We start from the raw sequence: 16,228 nt of genomic DNA on the forward strand, positions 1-16,228 counted from the left end.
TTTATTGGTATTTAAGTTTAAGCTGCAAGCACTTTCTTGTACCTAAAATAAAATAGGAGAGCGAAATACAATGCTATACAAGCAATACCAGTAATTACCAAAACCAAATTGAATCCAGATGGATAGTCAAAAACTGTGGTTTCAAAGTTCATTCCAAATACACCTGCTATAGCAGTAAATACTGCAGCTACCAATGTAGCAGCTGTAAGAAGCAGCTCAAACTGTATTAGCCTCCACAAACACCTCGTTACTATCGCTAAAATCCCCGTCCTTCACATCCTCCCTCGATTCCTCCCTCGATTCCTCCCTCTCACCGCTATTCTGCCAAACGACACCGTCCGCATCACCCTCAGCAACGTCGTCCGCGTCCTCAACCGAACCATCATCGTCCTCAGTGACCTTAGCAATGGGCCTGTGGGCCTCATGGAGAGGCCCATCAAGCTGAGGCTCCTCAACCGGCGCAGAAGTTTTAACAAGAACGGGCCTGGTGGACTCCGGCTCGAAATCCCCCTCCTCACCACTAACAAAGCCGTCGTTGTCGGAGTCTGATGCGGTGTCAAGAGACGGCGATTGGTCAGAAAGAAAAACAGAGGTTTGGGGAAAAGAAGACTCAGAAGAATCCATTGAAATTGAGAGAATGAGATGAATAAGAAAAGGATGAAGAAGAAGAAGAGAAAGAGATAAGGTTTTAGGATTGGGTTGAGGCGCAGTGAAAGGGTTTTAAGCTCTCCGTCAAGTGACTTCACTCAGCCACGTCAGTTAAGAAACTGACTACAGCGTGCCACATCAGACAAACACTAACACCGTTGAAGAGAATTTAACGGAAAGGATCCAATTGTTACAATTTTCATAAATTTGGGATCCAATTGATATTTCCAGAAAGAAAGGGACCAAATTGAGATTCCATGCGAAAATAGAGACTTAGTGAATGATTAAACCATAAATTTATTAGTAATTATAAATTTCCCCTTTCAGTACTATTGTAGCTTTTTCATTAAGATTTCTCATCGAAAAATAATTAAAATTAATTACAATGAGCAGTTGTTTCCTGTAAAAGAATGATGATTAGAAAAATGAATTTATTATATATAGTTGGAGAGTAGTGGCATGGAATGTTGCAGTTATTGGCTGTTATTGAGTTATGGTTGTTCTTAAATATTAAATATAAACTATAATAAGTGAAGAAGCAAAGCAAAATATTATAAAAAAATCTGTGTTAAAATATATTTTTCCTCTATTATATTGTGTGGTGGTTGTTGGTTGGATCACAAGGTCATCATTTCTATGAAAAATAAATTAATTAATAAATAAATAAAACTGCAAGAAGGGAAATACTCTTAACAAAGCACAAAATTCTTCAAAGCTAAGTTTACCGTTTGTTGAGCTAAAATATTGTAAAAAGATGGCTAATTAGACTTAGAAGCTCTTTTGCCAACTTTTCAAAATGTCTAAAGAGAAAATAAAGGAAATAAAACTATTATTACTTAAAAAAACTTATTTATATTCTGTGGTAAAGTTTGTTATTGTTCTTTTTTGCTTTATTCATAAGATTTCAACGATTTATGCCTTATATAAATAAATTGTGCTAATTTCATTTTAATCGCAGAATTTTTAATATAATGTGAGTAATAATTAATTGTCCCTGGTGAATGTGCATGGAGTTGTTTTCTTTGAAACAATTAAATGGACAGTGAAAATATTGAGAAGTATGAAAATATTCATTTAAGAAAGAAATAAAGTTTGCATGAACAACGAAATATAGAGTAAAATGTTGCACATGGAAAAGACATTCCTACGTGCTTAAATTAGTTGATAGCTATTAAAATGTTTGACTTCTAGTTCATTAAAGTGTAGTTTGTAAAATCCTTGTTTTGTTGTGTAAATTTTTTTATTTACAAAAGATTTGTTTTTTATTATTTAATTGGTTATTATTGTTTTTGGTTGAGTTTTATTGAATACAGTCAAAAATTATGTGTGAGATTAATATTCTTTGTATGGAATATATATTCTCTATTTATAACAAAAAAGAGAATGATACTGTGACACTAAATTTTTTTTATTTTACATCTATTTAATACTATTCTCACTATCCTTTTCTCATTATTTACTTTCTATTTTAAAAATATAAAAGTTAATTATAATCAAGACCGTTTTATCTCTATAAAAATTGTCAAATAGTGTCAAACCTTCACTCTTGAAAGAGTGTTTGAGATGATATTTATCCTCAAAAAGTATTTGACACTTCCAAGATGATGTTACACTATTAAACAAATATTTTTTTTTACTTATGAAAAAATAATCACATCATTATAATGTATTAACCTTAAATTCATAGAAGAATAAAAACTCTTCCACTTGGATTATCAACATCCAGATAACACTATAGTTATTATGAAGTTTAGTTAAAGAAAAATATAGTTATTTTGTTTTTAGTTCAGGACAAATCATCAATATTTAAAATAGTAGGTCTACTGAAAAAGAAATTTATTAAGAAAATAGAACATCAATGAAACATGAACTCAATCGTATAAAGAATTAACACAATTTTCTATCAAAAACCTTAAGACAATAAATTAATAAATCTTTAATCTTATATAATATTTTATTTTTTCCTTTATATTCAATGTGATACACTTAAAATTTTAACATTAAATACTACATTATTTTTTATTCATTAAGGTCATGTCAACTAAAATCATTATACAGGTGATAGTAATACAAATTAGTTCCTAAGAGATAAAATTATCTATAATTTTTTTATATCTTGAGAGCTGATCATGATTTCTATGAAATTTATTTAAACAAAAGTATTTAGGTAATCTCACTACATGTTGTCACCAATTTTGATATAATAAATTAATATTTTAAAGTTATTAAAAGTTAATAATATTTAGTTACATGTTAAATTAGTCGATAATCAAAACTACATATATCTTAAACACCTAGTAATTTCTTCATGCAAAGTTGACTTCACTCAACAAATGTTTTTCATTCAAACATCAAAATATTCCAACTAACCACAATTTAACTTTAACAATATTGTAATATCTCAAATAAATATTAGAGCAGTTGCTAAATTGTGAGTAAAATAATAATTTGATGTAATAAACTTATTATTGTCGGCTACATGTGTCGGCCTGCTTGCAGGTTGTTTTATTCTTATAATTTGACATTTCCTATTCGCATTGTACATCTTGTCTCATTTACTTTACATTGTTTAAAAGAATAAGTTCACATATTCAAAGAATCGATTCTAAACTTTTTCATTATAAATTTAATATTTACTTTATAAAGTATCATAAAAAACGACTTTACTAAAAGATTACTGACTGGAATGAAGATTTAAATATTCTGTAACGATAAGTTGGGTACTTTTTTAAAATGGAATTGATAGCTATCTATCATTATCTATATCTATTATTCAGCATAATACAAAAATATCTTATTTGTTTAAGCCGCGTGTTAAAACTTGATTGGAGCTGTTCCAGTTTAAGTAGTGATTTTAAGTTTGAGTAATGATAAAATTAAGTGGTTGATTGTAAGTGTCCCTTTTATTATTAGAATTTTCTTAATATAATATTGATATAAATTATTTATAATTGAAAAAATGATATTGATATAATTGAGTATTTTGAACACATATGAGCCGTTGCTTATTGAGCTATCCATGGGATATTTTGCATTCGTCCCTTCATCTAATTTATTACTCTAAATATTTCATCTTCTTTTGAAGGGTGAGAATCGATAACTCAGTTAACCATTATACTTACTTTTTAGAATTTAAATATACAGCTTTCACTTTAAAACTTCACAATATTTTGTATGATCTATCAATATTATTTTAATTGACTTACATATATTTTGGTCTTTATTTTCAGGTCAGTTTATTCAGTCTTTTTTTTCACATTTAATTAGCTCTCAATTTTAGTGTCATGTGAGTTGTAATTTTTTTTAATTGAAAGCTCTCAAAACATGACTTTAATGGCATCTGAATTTTACAAAATCGGAAGTGATTTTTTACTTCCAGATTCTACAACTTCGAAAAGGCAAAATGGGAATTCTTTTTAATAAGGGGTGTAGGGGAAAATATACGGAACTGTTACGCACTCAAGAAGGGGATACATTCAAATTTCATATTTATTTATTTGTAACATGAGTAATGTTAGTTGGCAAGATATTCTGGGCTATTACAATACAGTAAAAATGAATTTGAAATTCCAATATATAATATATGTTGAAAATAATATCTAAACCATTTTAGGCAAGTGTTTTCTCGTGGCGGCGGTTTTACAATCAGGACCAGATATGACCTAATTGTATTAATCCAATAATTTTAGTGTTTTTAGGGCCATATTGTGAGACTAAATATCGTCTCAATAGGTAGATTTAGAGCACCCTTCAGAATAAGATGCATCCATTCATTTGACGAAATAACCCTATGTTGTTGTTTTTTAAATGAGATCAAAGTGAATATGTAAAATGGGAAAACGAAATTGAAAACATCATCACAACATTAGAATAAAAAACTTATTCGGCAATGGTAGTAAAATCCCTTATACCTAAACCTAGTTTGGCCCTATACATTGTATTGTCAGATATTTGAGACGGAAAACAGAAAAGACACGAAGTGATCCCTTCTTAAACTTCTATCATCTAATTTCAAGAAATTATGTACCACTGATACAATTTTATAGGAGAAACATCTTGACTATCTCCTAACATTACATGTTATCTACCGCAGAGTAGCATATTCTCCTATCTTCTTTTGATAAATCATCAAGTAGTAGCACATTCCAAACTCAAATTCTCCTATGGTAGAAAAATCTAAGCCAAGGCAGCAATCCAAACTACCTTAATAATATGATTAAGGTAAACTAGTTGGTTATAATTCATTGCCAACAACCACAACACCAAAAATAAGGGCCCGAGTTGAAAACTAAAATAAAGACGTAAAGTAAAAAACCATCAAACCAAAATTCCTTATCATGCTCAAGTCGAAATACAAAATCCATATAAATCAAATGAGATCAAATCGACAGAAAGAAAAATAAATGTCCCACAGGGTTTTGCACAACACAGAACCATTAACTCCTACAATTCAATGATCCAGAAAAAATGCTACCTTGGAAAGCTTAGGCAGTGGTAGCCGCTCCTCTCTTCCTGGGTGCAGCCTCGGTACCTGATTCAAAATCACCACGTTAGCCAAAACCCTAAACCAATGCCCAAATTTATACACTCAAATAATCAACCGATTATACCCTCTCTGAAGCCGCTCTTGAATCTGCGAGGCACGTGACGCAGGTACCTCATCCTTCCAGTTCCAGTGGTCTTTCTCCTAATAGCCTTCACGCTCCAGTTATCTGAAACCATCGATCAGCGAAAACCGAATCCTTAAACAAACCCTAATTTGATAAAAGTAAAAGAGTTACATTTTCTAGTGCGCGCTGCTGGGAAAGCACACGCAGCACACCGACTCTTCTGGAGGTGGAAGCTGCGACGACCGCATCTAACACAAAGGGTGTGGGTCTTGTTCCTCCTTTTACCGAAACTCCCTGTTCCCTTACCCTACAATGATACAAAATCCAAACACAATCAGAATCAATTTCGTAACAGGTCTACAGATAATAAAGAAAGAAAACGATACCATTGTAGCAGCAGAGCAGAAACCCTAATTTCTCTGAAAGGAGAGGACTTATAAGCGTGCCGGGACAGCGGTAGGTTATTGTTTTTGTATGGGCCTTCAGCCCAATTATATAGCGGTGCAAAAACAACATAAAGAAGGTGAAATTAATAGAAATACAGAAAATTCTATGTTCTAGAAAATGGTAAGCTATATACTATCATTAAATTAAATGAGATAAAATATAATAATATGCTATTATTAAATTTAATAAGATAAATTTAAGTTTTACGTAAAAAATATAAAAATTCTATGTTTATTTAAAATAGATAAAATGCTATAATTAATTTAAGTTATATCTATGCTCTAATTGAAGTATTTGTTAACCTACGAACTTGTAAGGGACCAATGAGCTTTGGTGTTGGAGCACTTTTGCGAAACTTGATTTCGGCCTGCTCAGTTTTAAATGCTGAATTAAAACTGAGCAGCAAGTAAATGGCATTGCATCTTAAAAAAATATCAAAACAATAACAACACATACTTAACAGAATTAGAAAATAGTGAACAATAAAACCAAAAAATATTTTTTATTAAAATACAATGAGGTAAAAAGAAAAAGAAAATAAGAATGTTAATTTAGTAAATTTTTGTTGAAAAAAATCAAGTTAATAATAATGAAGTTCAACAAAGTAAATGTATATTTTAAAAAAGTTAAATTATTCTTTGAAATAAATTGACTTTATAATATTCAGAAAAGTAAAAATTATTTTACTTTTATTTTTGTTTTTTTAGAATTGTTAGTAAAAATTATTAATAGATGTGTAGGTAAAAAAAAGTATTGGTTATTTTAGAAATTAATTGTTAGTTATACTTTAATTATATAAATATATATTTGTCAACTTTAATTCAAATAAATAATCTTAAATCATTTCAAACTAATGAGTTTTTTTTTATTAAACAATAATTTTTCTCCCTATTATTTTTTCATTTATTTTTAAACTATAATTTTAATAACTATAGATTCAATAAATTATCATCATAATAAATTACATTACACTTGTACATTTTCCATTTCTCAAATAATTTATTTTCCATCTCCTACCCTTTAATAATTCAAAAAAAGAATGCATTCCAACCATTTAATTATACAAAATCCAACCATAAATATAAACATGATTTGAATTCGGATCTCCAGAAACTAAATTGCGTCATAGAATGTGTCATCGGGATAATTATAATGCTATCTTATATAATAAAAAAGTGAAACAGTGTTATTCCAGAAAAAAAAAAATCACACTTTGTATTAAGAATTGAAAGTTACCGATTGACTAAAGAGATAATATGATTTCATAATACCTACAAATATTACTTAAATTGTGTTCTATAAAATTGAGTTAGATTTAGAATGAACTAATGTGATGTATCCTTGACAAATCCGTGTAACGAAGAAATAAAAGATTTCAGAGTTTTCAACTTATAGAATAAAAGCTCATTCCATGTGTCAATAGGGCCAGGCAAGCACCAGTGAACACAATCACTGTGCGTGTTCTTCATTTCATGTCCCCAGACATGGATGTTGGGATGTCCATCAGGCCTACGCAACATGATTTCAGTCGTGTTCAGCATCAAAAACTTCAAACCCCTCTTCCTTCCTAGCTTTTTCGCTGCTCTAAACTCCTCCACCTGAACCTTGTATGTCTCAAAAATGTAACCATCAAACTTCATTTCCTCCTTCCCATAAGGCTTTGTCCTCTCACAACTCCCTCCTTTGTTCCACTCAGCATTCTCGAAGTGTGCAGGCGAGAATGTTCTCAAAAATGTCACCCCCTTGAACCCTTCAAGGTTCAGTATACTTCTGAGTGCTGTTCGGAACGCTTTTCTGTATCCGTAGTAGTGACTCAGGTCTGTGATGTTGCTTTGCTCACACTTGTGGCACCCTACAAGCTGTCCTTTTTCATAGAACAATGCTGGCCGAAAGAACCATTGCCCAGCTGAGATAATGACAAAATCGAAGTTTTTCACTTCATTCCACGATTCGTCTGCCCTATCTAGATACAGATTCGTGATGAGGCTGCTGTGGACATCGTTGGTTCTCACCAAAAACGGGGACCAGAGTGTTACAACTGTAAAATTGTAATCTGCGTAGAACCACCTTCTGAAATACATGGGATTTGTATCATATCTACTGGAAATATCCTCAGGACGAGCCACCTGAAAGAAAGTCATGAAATCATATTTTCCGACCAGGACGAGGACTTTCTTTCAGATATGCATGTTTTTGAGTAATGAAAATATGTACGGAACTCATCAACACATTTGCTATACGTGCGTTATACAACAAGTGAAAGAGAGTAAAATAGTACTTTGCCCAAAGGAGACACAAAGCCTCTTTCTTCGGTGTTTGTTCCCAAAAGCAACCAGTACTTTTCTTGTTTGTTAGGAAATAGCTTTCATGCATGGTCACACAGTAAAAAAGTATAATTTAAGGATAGAAAAATTCAGCTTCTTCAAGTAGAAAGTTACACTGTGGCATTGATTGATGAGTGTTCTTACTTACAGGACTTAGGAGGCACAACAAAGAATTCATTTGATTTCTTCCGACGGAGTCTCCGACAAAGGCCATGGACTTTCCTCTGACAATCTCTAAGAAAAGGGTTGCATCGAAGAGTGGAAGCTCACATTCATCAGGTTTCCACCTCCATTTGAGAAACTCTCTATCAGGTCTCCCAAACTTCATGCAGTTTTGCTGATCCAGTATCAAATTACAGGTCTCGTTATCATAATAAGGTCCTTTACTGTACGGAACCCACTCCCCAGAAAACACGTTGCATCGTTTCATCTCTGTCACGTTCAAATCATAGCTGCTTCTATTAACATACACCTTATTAGGCGAGGAAAAGCTAGAGTTTTTAGGAGAGGAAAAGCTAGAGTTATTAGAAGGTAAAAAGCTAGAGTCATTAGGAGATAAAAAGCTAGAGTTTTTCCTAAGAGGAAACGGTATCATGAGGATGAATAGGGTGAAGGGAAGAAGGATAACAACACTCTTGAGAAGTTTTCCTGGTGCATGCTTCCCATTTCCATTGAGAAGTTTCATGTCTTAGATCAAATCTGCTTCAGAAGCTTTCCTGAGATGGTTTATATATACGTACATATATCTTGTATTTTGATGTGTGGTTAGAGTAAAGGTAAAGAAAATTCAATTGAACCAGCACCTATAGTGGCTTGGAATATTCATATTATGTATTTTACGATAAGTCATTGTTTTTGGCTAGAGTGATCATTACACGTAAGGCTAAACCCTATAAATAAATAAATCTTGTTCTTTTTTTTAAGGCATTCCAAAGTATGCAAAATCAATATTATTATATTAAAATCAATACAAATGTATATGTTAGTAATTTTGTGTGAATTGGCCGATAATACTTTAATTAGCATCGGACGCTAATTCTTTATTATTACACTTTAAATAATATACTGTTATTTAATTTTTCTGCTGGGGCCAGTCCATACTATTTTATCTTTATCTTACTAATAAGACTAAACATAGAAGAAAAAAAGAGGGAGAGTCACGAAATGGGACACCTCTTAATATGGAGAGATACCATATAAAATTGTGGTACTTTTTTACTCATTTGTCATGTGTGTCATAGTGTATTTTTAAAAGGAGAAAAAGTTCAAAAATCCACACATAAGCATGTTTCGTATTGTATACGAGATGAAGATGTAAATTGGTTGATGATTGAAACTGTTATCTCAACATTTACTACATTTACTAGGTTGATGGGATAATGTTGAGACTTTGGCAAGTGTACCAAATCGTTCAAGTAATAAAATCGGTAAGACCGGATATCGTTTCCCAAGAGATTCGTGTCCTAGACAATCGTATAATATCTAACTAATTTAGACTAAAGAATGATTTCATGTTTTTGTGGTTTTCATGCAATTAAAGTAAAGATAAAAAGTAAATGGTAAAAGTTATCTTTGATAACGCAAACACTTAGAAATGGAAAGATTAGAAATGATATGGAATGATATTGTTGGGGGTTGATTTCACCTACTTCACTCTTATGTATAGAAAATCACTTCCTCTTCATTAATTAGCCAATGTCAATCTTCTAATTTACTCAAACCCAATCCCTTGGTAGAGAGAGCCTAGACTTACTTCTTAAACTCCAATCCCTTGGAAAACCTAACAAGTTCATCCGCTTTAAGAATTGAGATTCAAGACAACCAAAGGTCCTAGTTCTATCCCTAGATACAATTTCCTTTAGGTATTTAATCCAGTTCTAGATTCACCCAATATTTCCCAATATCAAGCAAACCCTAAAATCATGATATGGTTGAATTACTCATACAAGCTTTAAGTAGAGGAATTAAACACTAACAATCAATGAAAGAGGCATATAATCATTCAAAACAACTGTAATTACATAAAAGATCCGTGGTTACATCAATCCCCAACAAGAATGAAACTAGCTCTCCATGAATGGAGAGCTTGAGCTTACAACAATGGTGGAAATGGAAGAAGGAGGAGGACCCAAGGATGAAGAAGGGTTGTTCCCACAACTCCTAGCTCGCCTCTGGACGCTCCAATTGAGAGAATTTGTGTCTGGGATGCCAAAGATATCAAAGCCCTTCTAATTTGGGGTTAAATAAACCCAATCTGCCAAATCAGCAGCAGGCGCGCTTGAGACCGCGCTCCAGCGCGCGAAAACAGGAAAAAGGGCGCTCCAGCGCCCTTTTGTAGGGGGCGCTCCAGCTAGCTCCAGTCCTGGTGCAGAGCCCGCTCCAGCGCCCATGGAAAAAGGGCGCTCCAGCTAACTTTTTTCTAGATTCTGGTTCTTCATATTTTTGCTATTTTTGCTGTTTTCTTGTTTTCTCTGGTTCCAGCACTCTTCATTTGATGCAGAGACTTCTTCCAACTAATTAACTTGTATAAATAAAGGGGTTAATGATCAATTTATCTAATTAAAGCTTAAGATGAAACCACTTCTTAAACTAAATGAAAACTAGGATTTACAAGGTAAAAAGGATGAGAAAGAGTTGATATTTTCTCTAATTCAATACTGAATTCATAGTAAAATATGCCACTATCAACTCCCCCAAACTTAGAACCTTGCTTGTCCTCAAGCAAAAGGTATCTGACTGTCAAACAAAACATATTTCAAAGATTACAGTTGGATTCATAATACATTGCTTAACTTGAAACAACTAGAAATGTGTATCATGTTAGTTTTCCACTATGATGCTCACAACACAATCAATCAATCAAATGCCATAGTTTATAAGAGATCAACAGTCATGGCAGGATGCTTTACTAAATTATGTAGAACCAATCCTCACTTAAGATGGTGTTTCACTCTAATGCACTGGTGTATAAGGATGTGTGTCTATCACTCTACTATCAAATTGTCACACAAATCAACTTTGCCATTTGTTTCAACCAAATTAAACACATTCACAAGTAAGTCAACATCACAAGGACTTTCATTGGCTTGTATTGTGGCTGGGCTAAGAAGGAACATGGTTTTTCTGGATAACAAAGCACCTTGAGCTAAGAGATCAAACAATTACAATCATGAATAAAAGTTCTCTTTTGCTTCACTTAGATTACCACCAATGTCGAACTTACACCCAACTGTTTTTCATTCAGTACTTTTCCTTCTCTCTTTTTCTTTCTTCCTTTTTGTTACTTGTATCTTTTAAATTTTTCTCAATTCATCCTTTCATAACAACTCCCCCAAACTTAAACCATTCTCCTACAGTACAGATGATTTCTCCATTTAGCTCAAGGTAAGGAAAATAGGGAAATTTCATTTGGGCTTTAAGGTTCAAAAAGAGTCATTTATCAATCAAGGTCGAAAGGTTTTGAATTGGTTTCTTTTGGCAAAATGTGGAAGAAGTAGGAGAGCAAGATGACCTTGATCATGTGCAACTAACAAGAAAATGGTTCATATCAGAAAAACTCAGGCAAAGTCAATTGTGATCAAATATGATAGCATTCACAAGAAAATTCTAAGGCACAACATCTCACAAGGTCAACTCGAGGTTCCACAATAACATCAAGCAACTGCCATGAATAATGATCTCAGTTAAGCATACAGCATTCTCAGACTTTTTCATGAAGGAAGCAATACAATTTGAACTAAATTGACCCATCTCAAGCATCATTTCATATCAAACCATAAGCATTATGAATCAGCATAAGTCTAACAAGCCAGATAACTAAAACAACTTAACTAAAATTGAAAAACAAAAGCTAACTAGCAACCAAAGTAAAAGAAAGCAAAATAAAAGGTCCTGTGACTCATGATTTGTAGCTCATTGTCAGACTCCTTCATTTTCTGCACCACCTCCCCCAATAAATTGGGTTGGTCCCCAAGCCATGCTACTTGGGTCGCATATTCCTCTGTTGACATCTCTACTTTGTGGCGGCGTTTGTTTTTATTCTCTTGGAGATGGATGAAGAAGTCATTTCTGCACAAAAGATTGAAAATAAAGTTTGCAAATGTGAGCTCACAATGTATGTATTTGGAACAAACAATCATTAGATCACATGATCATGAGTTCACAAGGTCAAACGCACACTAAATATGCAAGAAAAATCACAAAACACAGCCTGGAGCATGAAAAATTTGAAGCAGAAGAGAAAAATAGAGTTGCTGAAAAATCTGGTCTGGTTGGAGCTAGCTGGAGCGCCCCTAAACAGAGGGCGCTGGAGCTAGCTATGGGTCAGAATGCCAGAAAACTGGATTCGTGCTGAGCGCGCTGGAGCGCCCCTGAGCAGAGGGCGCTGGAGCGCCATACCAGATTGCAGATTTGCAGAATTTCACAACTACACCTACGATTTTTGGAATTTGGCACTTCTTGAAGCTCAATTCAGCCCAGATTAACATGTTTTCACTATACAAACTTGATCAAATCCATAAGGATTGAAATTGAGTGCAAGAATGCCAATTTAGGTGCACACTTCCAAAGCTTTCTAATTCTACAACTCAAGGCTTCAAATTTAACACTTTAAACATACCTAAACTCAACATAACCATTCAGAACATACTCAATCACACTAGAACACATAAAAACAGATTGAACAATTCTAAAACACAACAATACACAATAAAACTCAACATTACACAAGTTAACCATTAACAACACAAAAACTACGATTGAAATTAACATGCTCCAAAATAACCAAATCAAATCAAAACATTCAAAAGCAAATTCAAACAATAAAAATACACTCAAATAACAAAATCACACAAAGAGAAAGGGTTAGAAAGCTGGGTTGCCTCCCAGTAAGCGCTTGTTTAACGTCATTAGCTTGACACCATTAAGCTCAAGTTTGATTTTTGATGTTGGAATGCTTCTTCTTGTCATGACACCAACATCCTCTCCGCAATTTCCTAGTCACCAACTTGACTCTCCTAGAATATGGAGCCTCTATCTCAAGCACTCCATTTATCTTTATGTTCTTGATGACCCATAACTTATTCTTGAATCTCACTAGTTTTCCAGGTTTGGGCTCATCGCTTGCTATCACAGAATTTTGGTGGACTAGTTCTTCTTCTTTTTCTTCTTCCTCTCCCTTTACTCTTGGGGATAAACAGCTGAAGCTCCTCTTGACCAACTTGGCAGCTTGCTCTGTTAGACTAGTAATTGATAAAATTTCATCAGTGGCTTCAATACTAGTCTCTTTTTCATGATTTTGCTGCTCAACTCCAAAGACGTTGAAAGTTACTTCCTCATCTTGGTTTTTCAATTTCACTGTTCCTTCTTCTACATGAATGACAACCTTAGCTGTCTTCATGAAAGGTCTTCCAAGTATGAGTGGTATCTCGACATCTTCTTCTATGTCCATAACTACAAAATCCACCGGGAATTGGAGTTTATCTATTTTGACCACCACATCTTCCACGACACCATACGGATACTTGATGGATCTATCCGCCAACTGCAACATCATTCTCGTAGGCTTGACTTCAAGACCACCAATCTTCTTAAGCATAGATAGGGGTATCAGATTGATACTAGCCCCTAAGTCAACGAGAGCTCTACCTATCTCGTGGTTTCCAATAGTGCATGGAATGGTGAAACTCCCTAGATCTTTAAATTTTGGAGGAAGAGTCTTCTGCATGATGGCACTACAATTTCCCTGTACTTCAATTGTTTCCTCATCTAAATATTTCTTCTTGCTGAGGATTTGCTTCATGTATTTCGCATAAGCAGGAATTTGTTGCAGTGCTTCGGTCAATGGCATGGTGATCTCAAGTTGATCGAATATTTGCTTGAACCGAGCCAACTGTTTCTCCTTCCCTTTAGTAGATGGGATTTTTGGGTAAGGGAGGTGTTTCACTATTTCTTTCTCTTTTTGATTTTTCTCTTTTTCTTTCTTTTTATTCTCTTCTTCTCTTCCAACCATGTCTTCTTCTTCTTCATTTTCTTTCTGATCTTCTTCTTCTGGCTTTTCTTCTTCTTCTTCTTTTCTTCCAACCTCTTTCCCACTTCTTGTGAATATTACATTACACTCCTCCTTCGGGTTGGCTTGAGTATTTGCAGTAAAATGTCCACCCTGTTGGTTTGCTAATTGCTTAGCCAATTGACCAACTTGCACTTCCAGGTTCTTTATGGATGCATCAGTGTTTTTCTGGTTTTGGATGGACTGCTGCATAAACATTTGCAAAGTATCTTCTAGCTTTGAAGTCCGATCATTTTGAGGTTGATAATGCTGAGCAGGTTGATACGGATTTTTACTGCTAGAAGCTTCTTGATATTGTCTCCACCCTTGATTGGAAGGATTAGGGAAATGATTGTTGAAGAAGTGTTGCCGTCCTTGATTTCCCATATAATTGACTTCTTCAGGTTGGGATGTACTAGGACTTTGACAATGGCCGTTGGGGTGGTTATCTCCACAGAAATCACATCTCATTACTTGATGATGTGGTTGAGGTTGAGCTTGCATTGCTTGCAACTGCTGAGGTAGTTTGGCCATATGTTGAGTTAGGAGTTCCATCTGTTGGGCCAGAATCTTATTTTGTGCAAGTAAAGCATCCTGGGCACTCAATTCATACACTCCTCTCCTCTGTGCTGGATTTCTCCCATGTTGGCTCCGCATGTCAGTGGAAGCCATATTTTCAATCACCGCAATGGCTTCATCAGCAGTTTTAAATAGTACTGAACCACCAAAAGATGCGTCTAGTATCATCTTAGTATGAGGTTGCAAACCATTACAGAAAGTTTGCACTTGCATTTCTAGACTGAATCCATGGCTGGGACACTTTCTCAGTAAGGATTTAAATCTTTCCCAGGTTTCACAAAGTGGTTCATCTACACCTTGTACGAAGGTAGCAATGGTAGCCTTCACCTCTGTGCTCTTTGATGGTGGAAAGAAGCGTGCTAGAAATTTGTATTCTACATCCTCCCAGCTCGTAAGACTTTGATTAGGCTGTGACTGGAGCCAAGCCTTTGTTTTGCCATTCAGTGAGAATGGGAAGAGTCTCATGTACAATGCTTCTTCATCCTCCCCTTGTACACCCATAGTGCCACACAACTCATAAAAGGTGACCAAGTGCGCATGAGGGTCTTCATTGTCCAGGCCAGAGAATTGGTTTGAACTGATGAGCTGGAGTAGAGCAGGCTTCATTTCTGCCAGCTTGTCACTCATAGTGGGCCTCACAATGCTTGAGAAATTCCTCGGGCTTGTGTAGGTTATTGAGTCCCCTATGGTTCTCCTTGGAGGTGGTCCTGCGCCAGCCATCCCGTTCACAGAAGAAGAATCAAAAGATTCTATTTCTTGATTGTTGAAAGGAAATGAGGATTGAGGGGCACCTTGTTGACTTAGAGCTTGTTGTCTCCTGGTGTCACTATTGTTTCTACGAGCTGTTTTCTCGATCTCAGGATCCACAAGGAGTGGTTCAGATGATACAGTCCTCCTTGTACGGATGTTTCCCTGCATACGCTAGAAAACAACCAAACTCGTGCCACAAGTCAGCCCAAAAATAAAGATAATAATTACAACAAAATAGAAAATTATACACAAAAAGATAAAGCCTAAATCGGTTAAAAATCACACAAAAGTCTAGTTTAACACGGGTCCCCGGCAACGGCGCCAAAAACTTGTTGAGACTTTGGCAAGTGTACCAAATCGTTCAAGTAATAAAACCGGTAAGACCAGATATCGTTTCCCAAGAGACTCGTGTCCTAGACAATCGTATAATATCTAACTAATTTAGACTAAAGAATGATTTCATGTTTTTGTGGTTTTCATGCAATTAAAGTAAAGATAAAAAGTAAATGGTAAAAGTGATCTTTGATAACGCAAACACTTAGAAATGGAAAGATTAGAAATGATATGGAATGATATTGTTGGGGGTTGATTTCACCTACTTCACTCTTATGTATAGAAAATCACTTCCTCTTCATTAATTAGCCAATGTCAATCTTCTAATTTACTCAAACCCAATCCCTTGGTAGAGAGAGCCTAGACTTACTTCTTAAACTCCAATCCCTTGGAAAACCTAACAAGTTCATCCGCTTTAAGAATTGAGATTCAAGACAACCAAAGGTCCTAGTTCTATCCCTAGATACAATTTCCTTTAGGTATTTAATCCA

General features: G+C 34.6%; 2 protein-coding genes across 2 annotated transcripts; both read right to left on the reverse strand.

The window, feature by feature from the left end:
* Positions 1 to 4,955: 4,955 nt before the first annotated feature.
* On the reverse strand, positions 4,956 to 5,772 carry LOC108326988 (60S ribosomal protein L37-3). Its single transcript, XM_017560631.2, has 4 exons — positions 5,645 to 5,772; positions 5,430 to 5,565; positions 5,259 to 5,360; positions 4,956 to 5,179 (listed from the first exon to the last, which is right to left on the reverse strand). The coding sequence occupies exons 1-4, from the start codon at positions 5,645 to 5,647 to the stop codon at positions 5,133 to 5,135; spliced, it is 288 nt and encodes a 95-aa protein (XP_017416120.1). The 5' UTR covers positions 5,648 to 5,772; the 3' UTR covers positions 4,956 to 5,132.
* Positions 5,773 to 6,897: 1,125 nt separating this feature from the next.
* LOC108326987 (protein trichome birefringence-like 19) lies at positions 6,898 to 8,714 on the reverse strand. The gene is made up of 2 exons (XM_017560630.2): positions 8,178 to 8,714; positions 6,898 to 7,831 (listed from the first exon to the last, which is right to left on the reverse strand). The coding sequence occupies exons 1-2, from the start codon at positions 8,712 to 8,714 to the stop codon at positions 7,031 to 7,033; spliced, it is 1,338 nt and encodes a 445-aa protein (XP_017416119.1). The 3' UTR covers positions 6,898 to 7,030.
* Between the last annotated feature and the right edge of the window lie 7,514 nt (positions 8,715 to 16,228).

This window comes from Vigna angularis, chromosome 2, assembly GCF_016808095.1.
Source record: "Vigna angularis cultivar LongXiaoDou No.4 chromosome 2, ASM1680809v1, whole genome shotgun sequence".
NCBI lineage: Eukaryota > Viridiplantae > Streptophyta > Magnoliopsida > Fabales > Fabaceae > Vigna > Vigna angularis.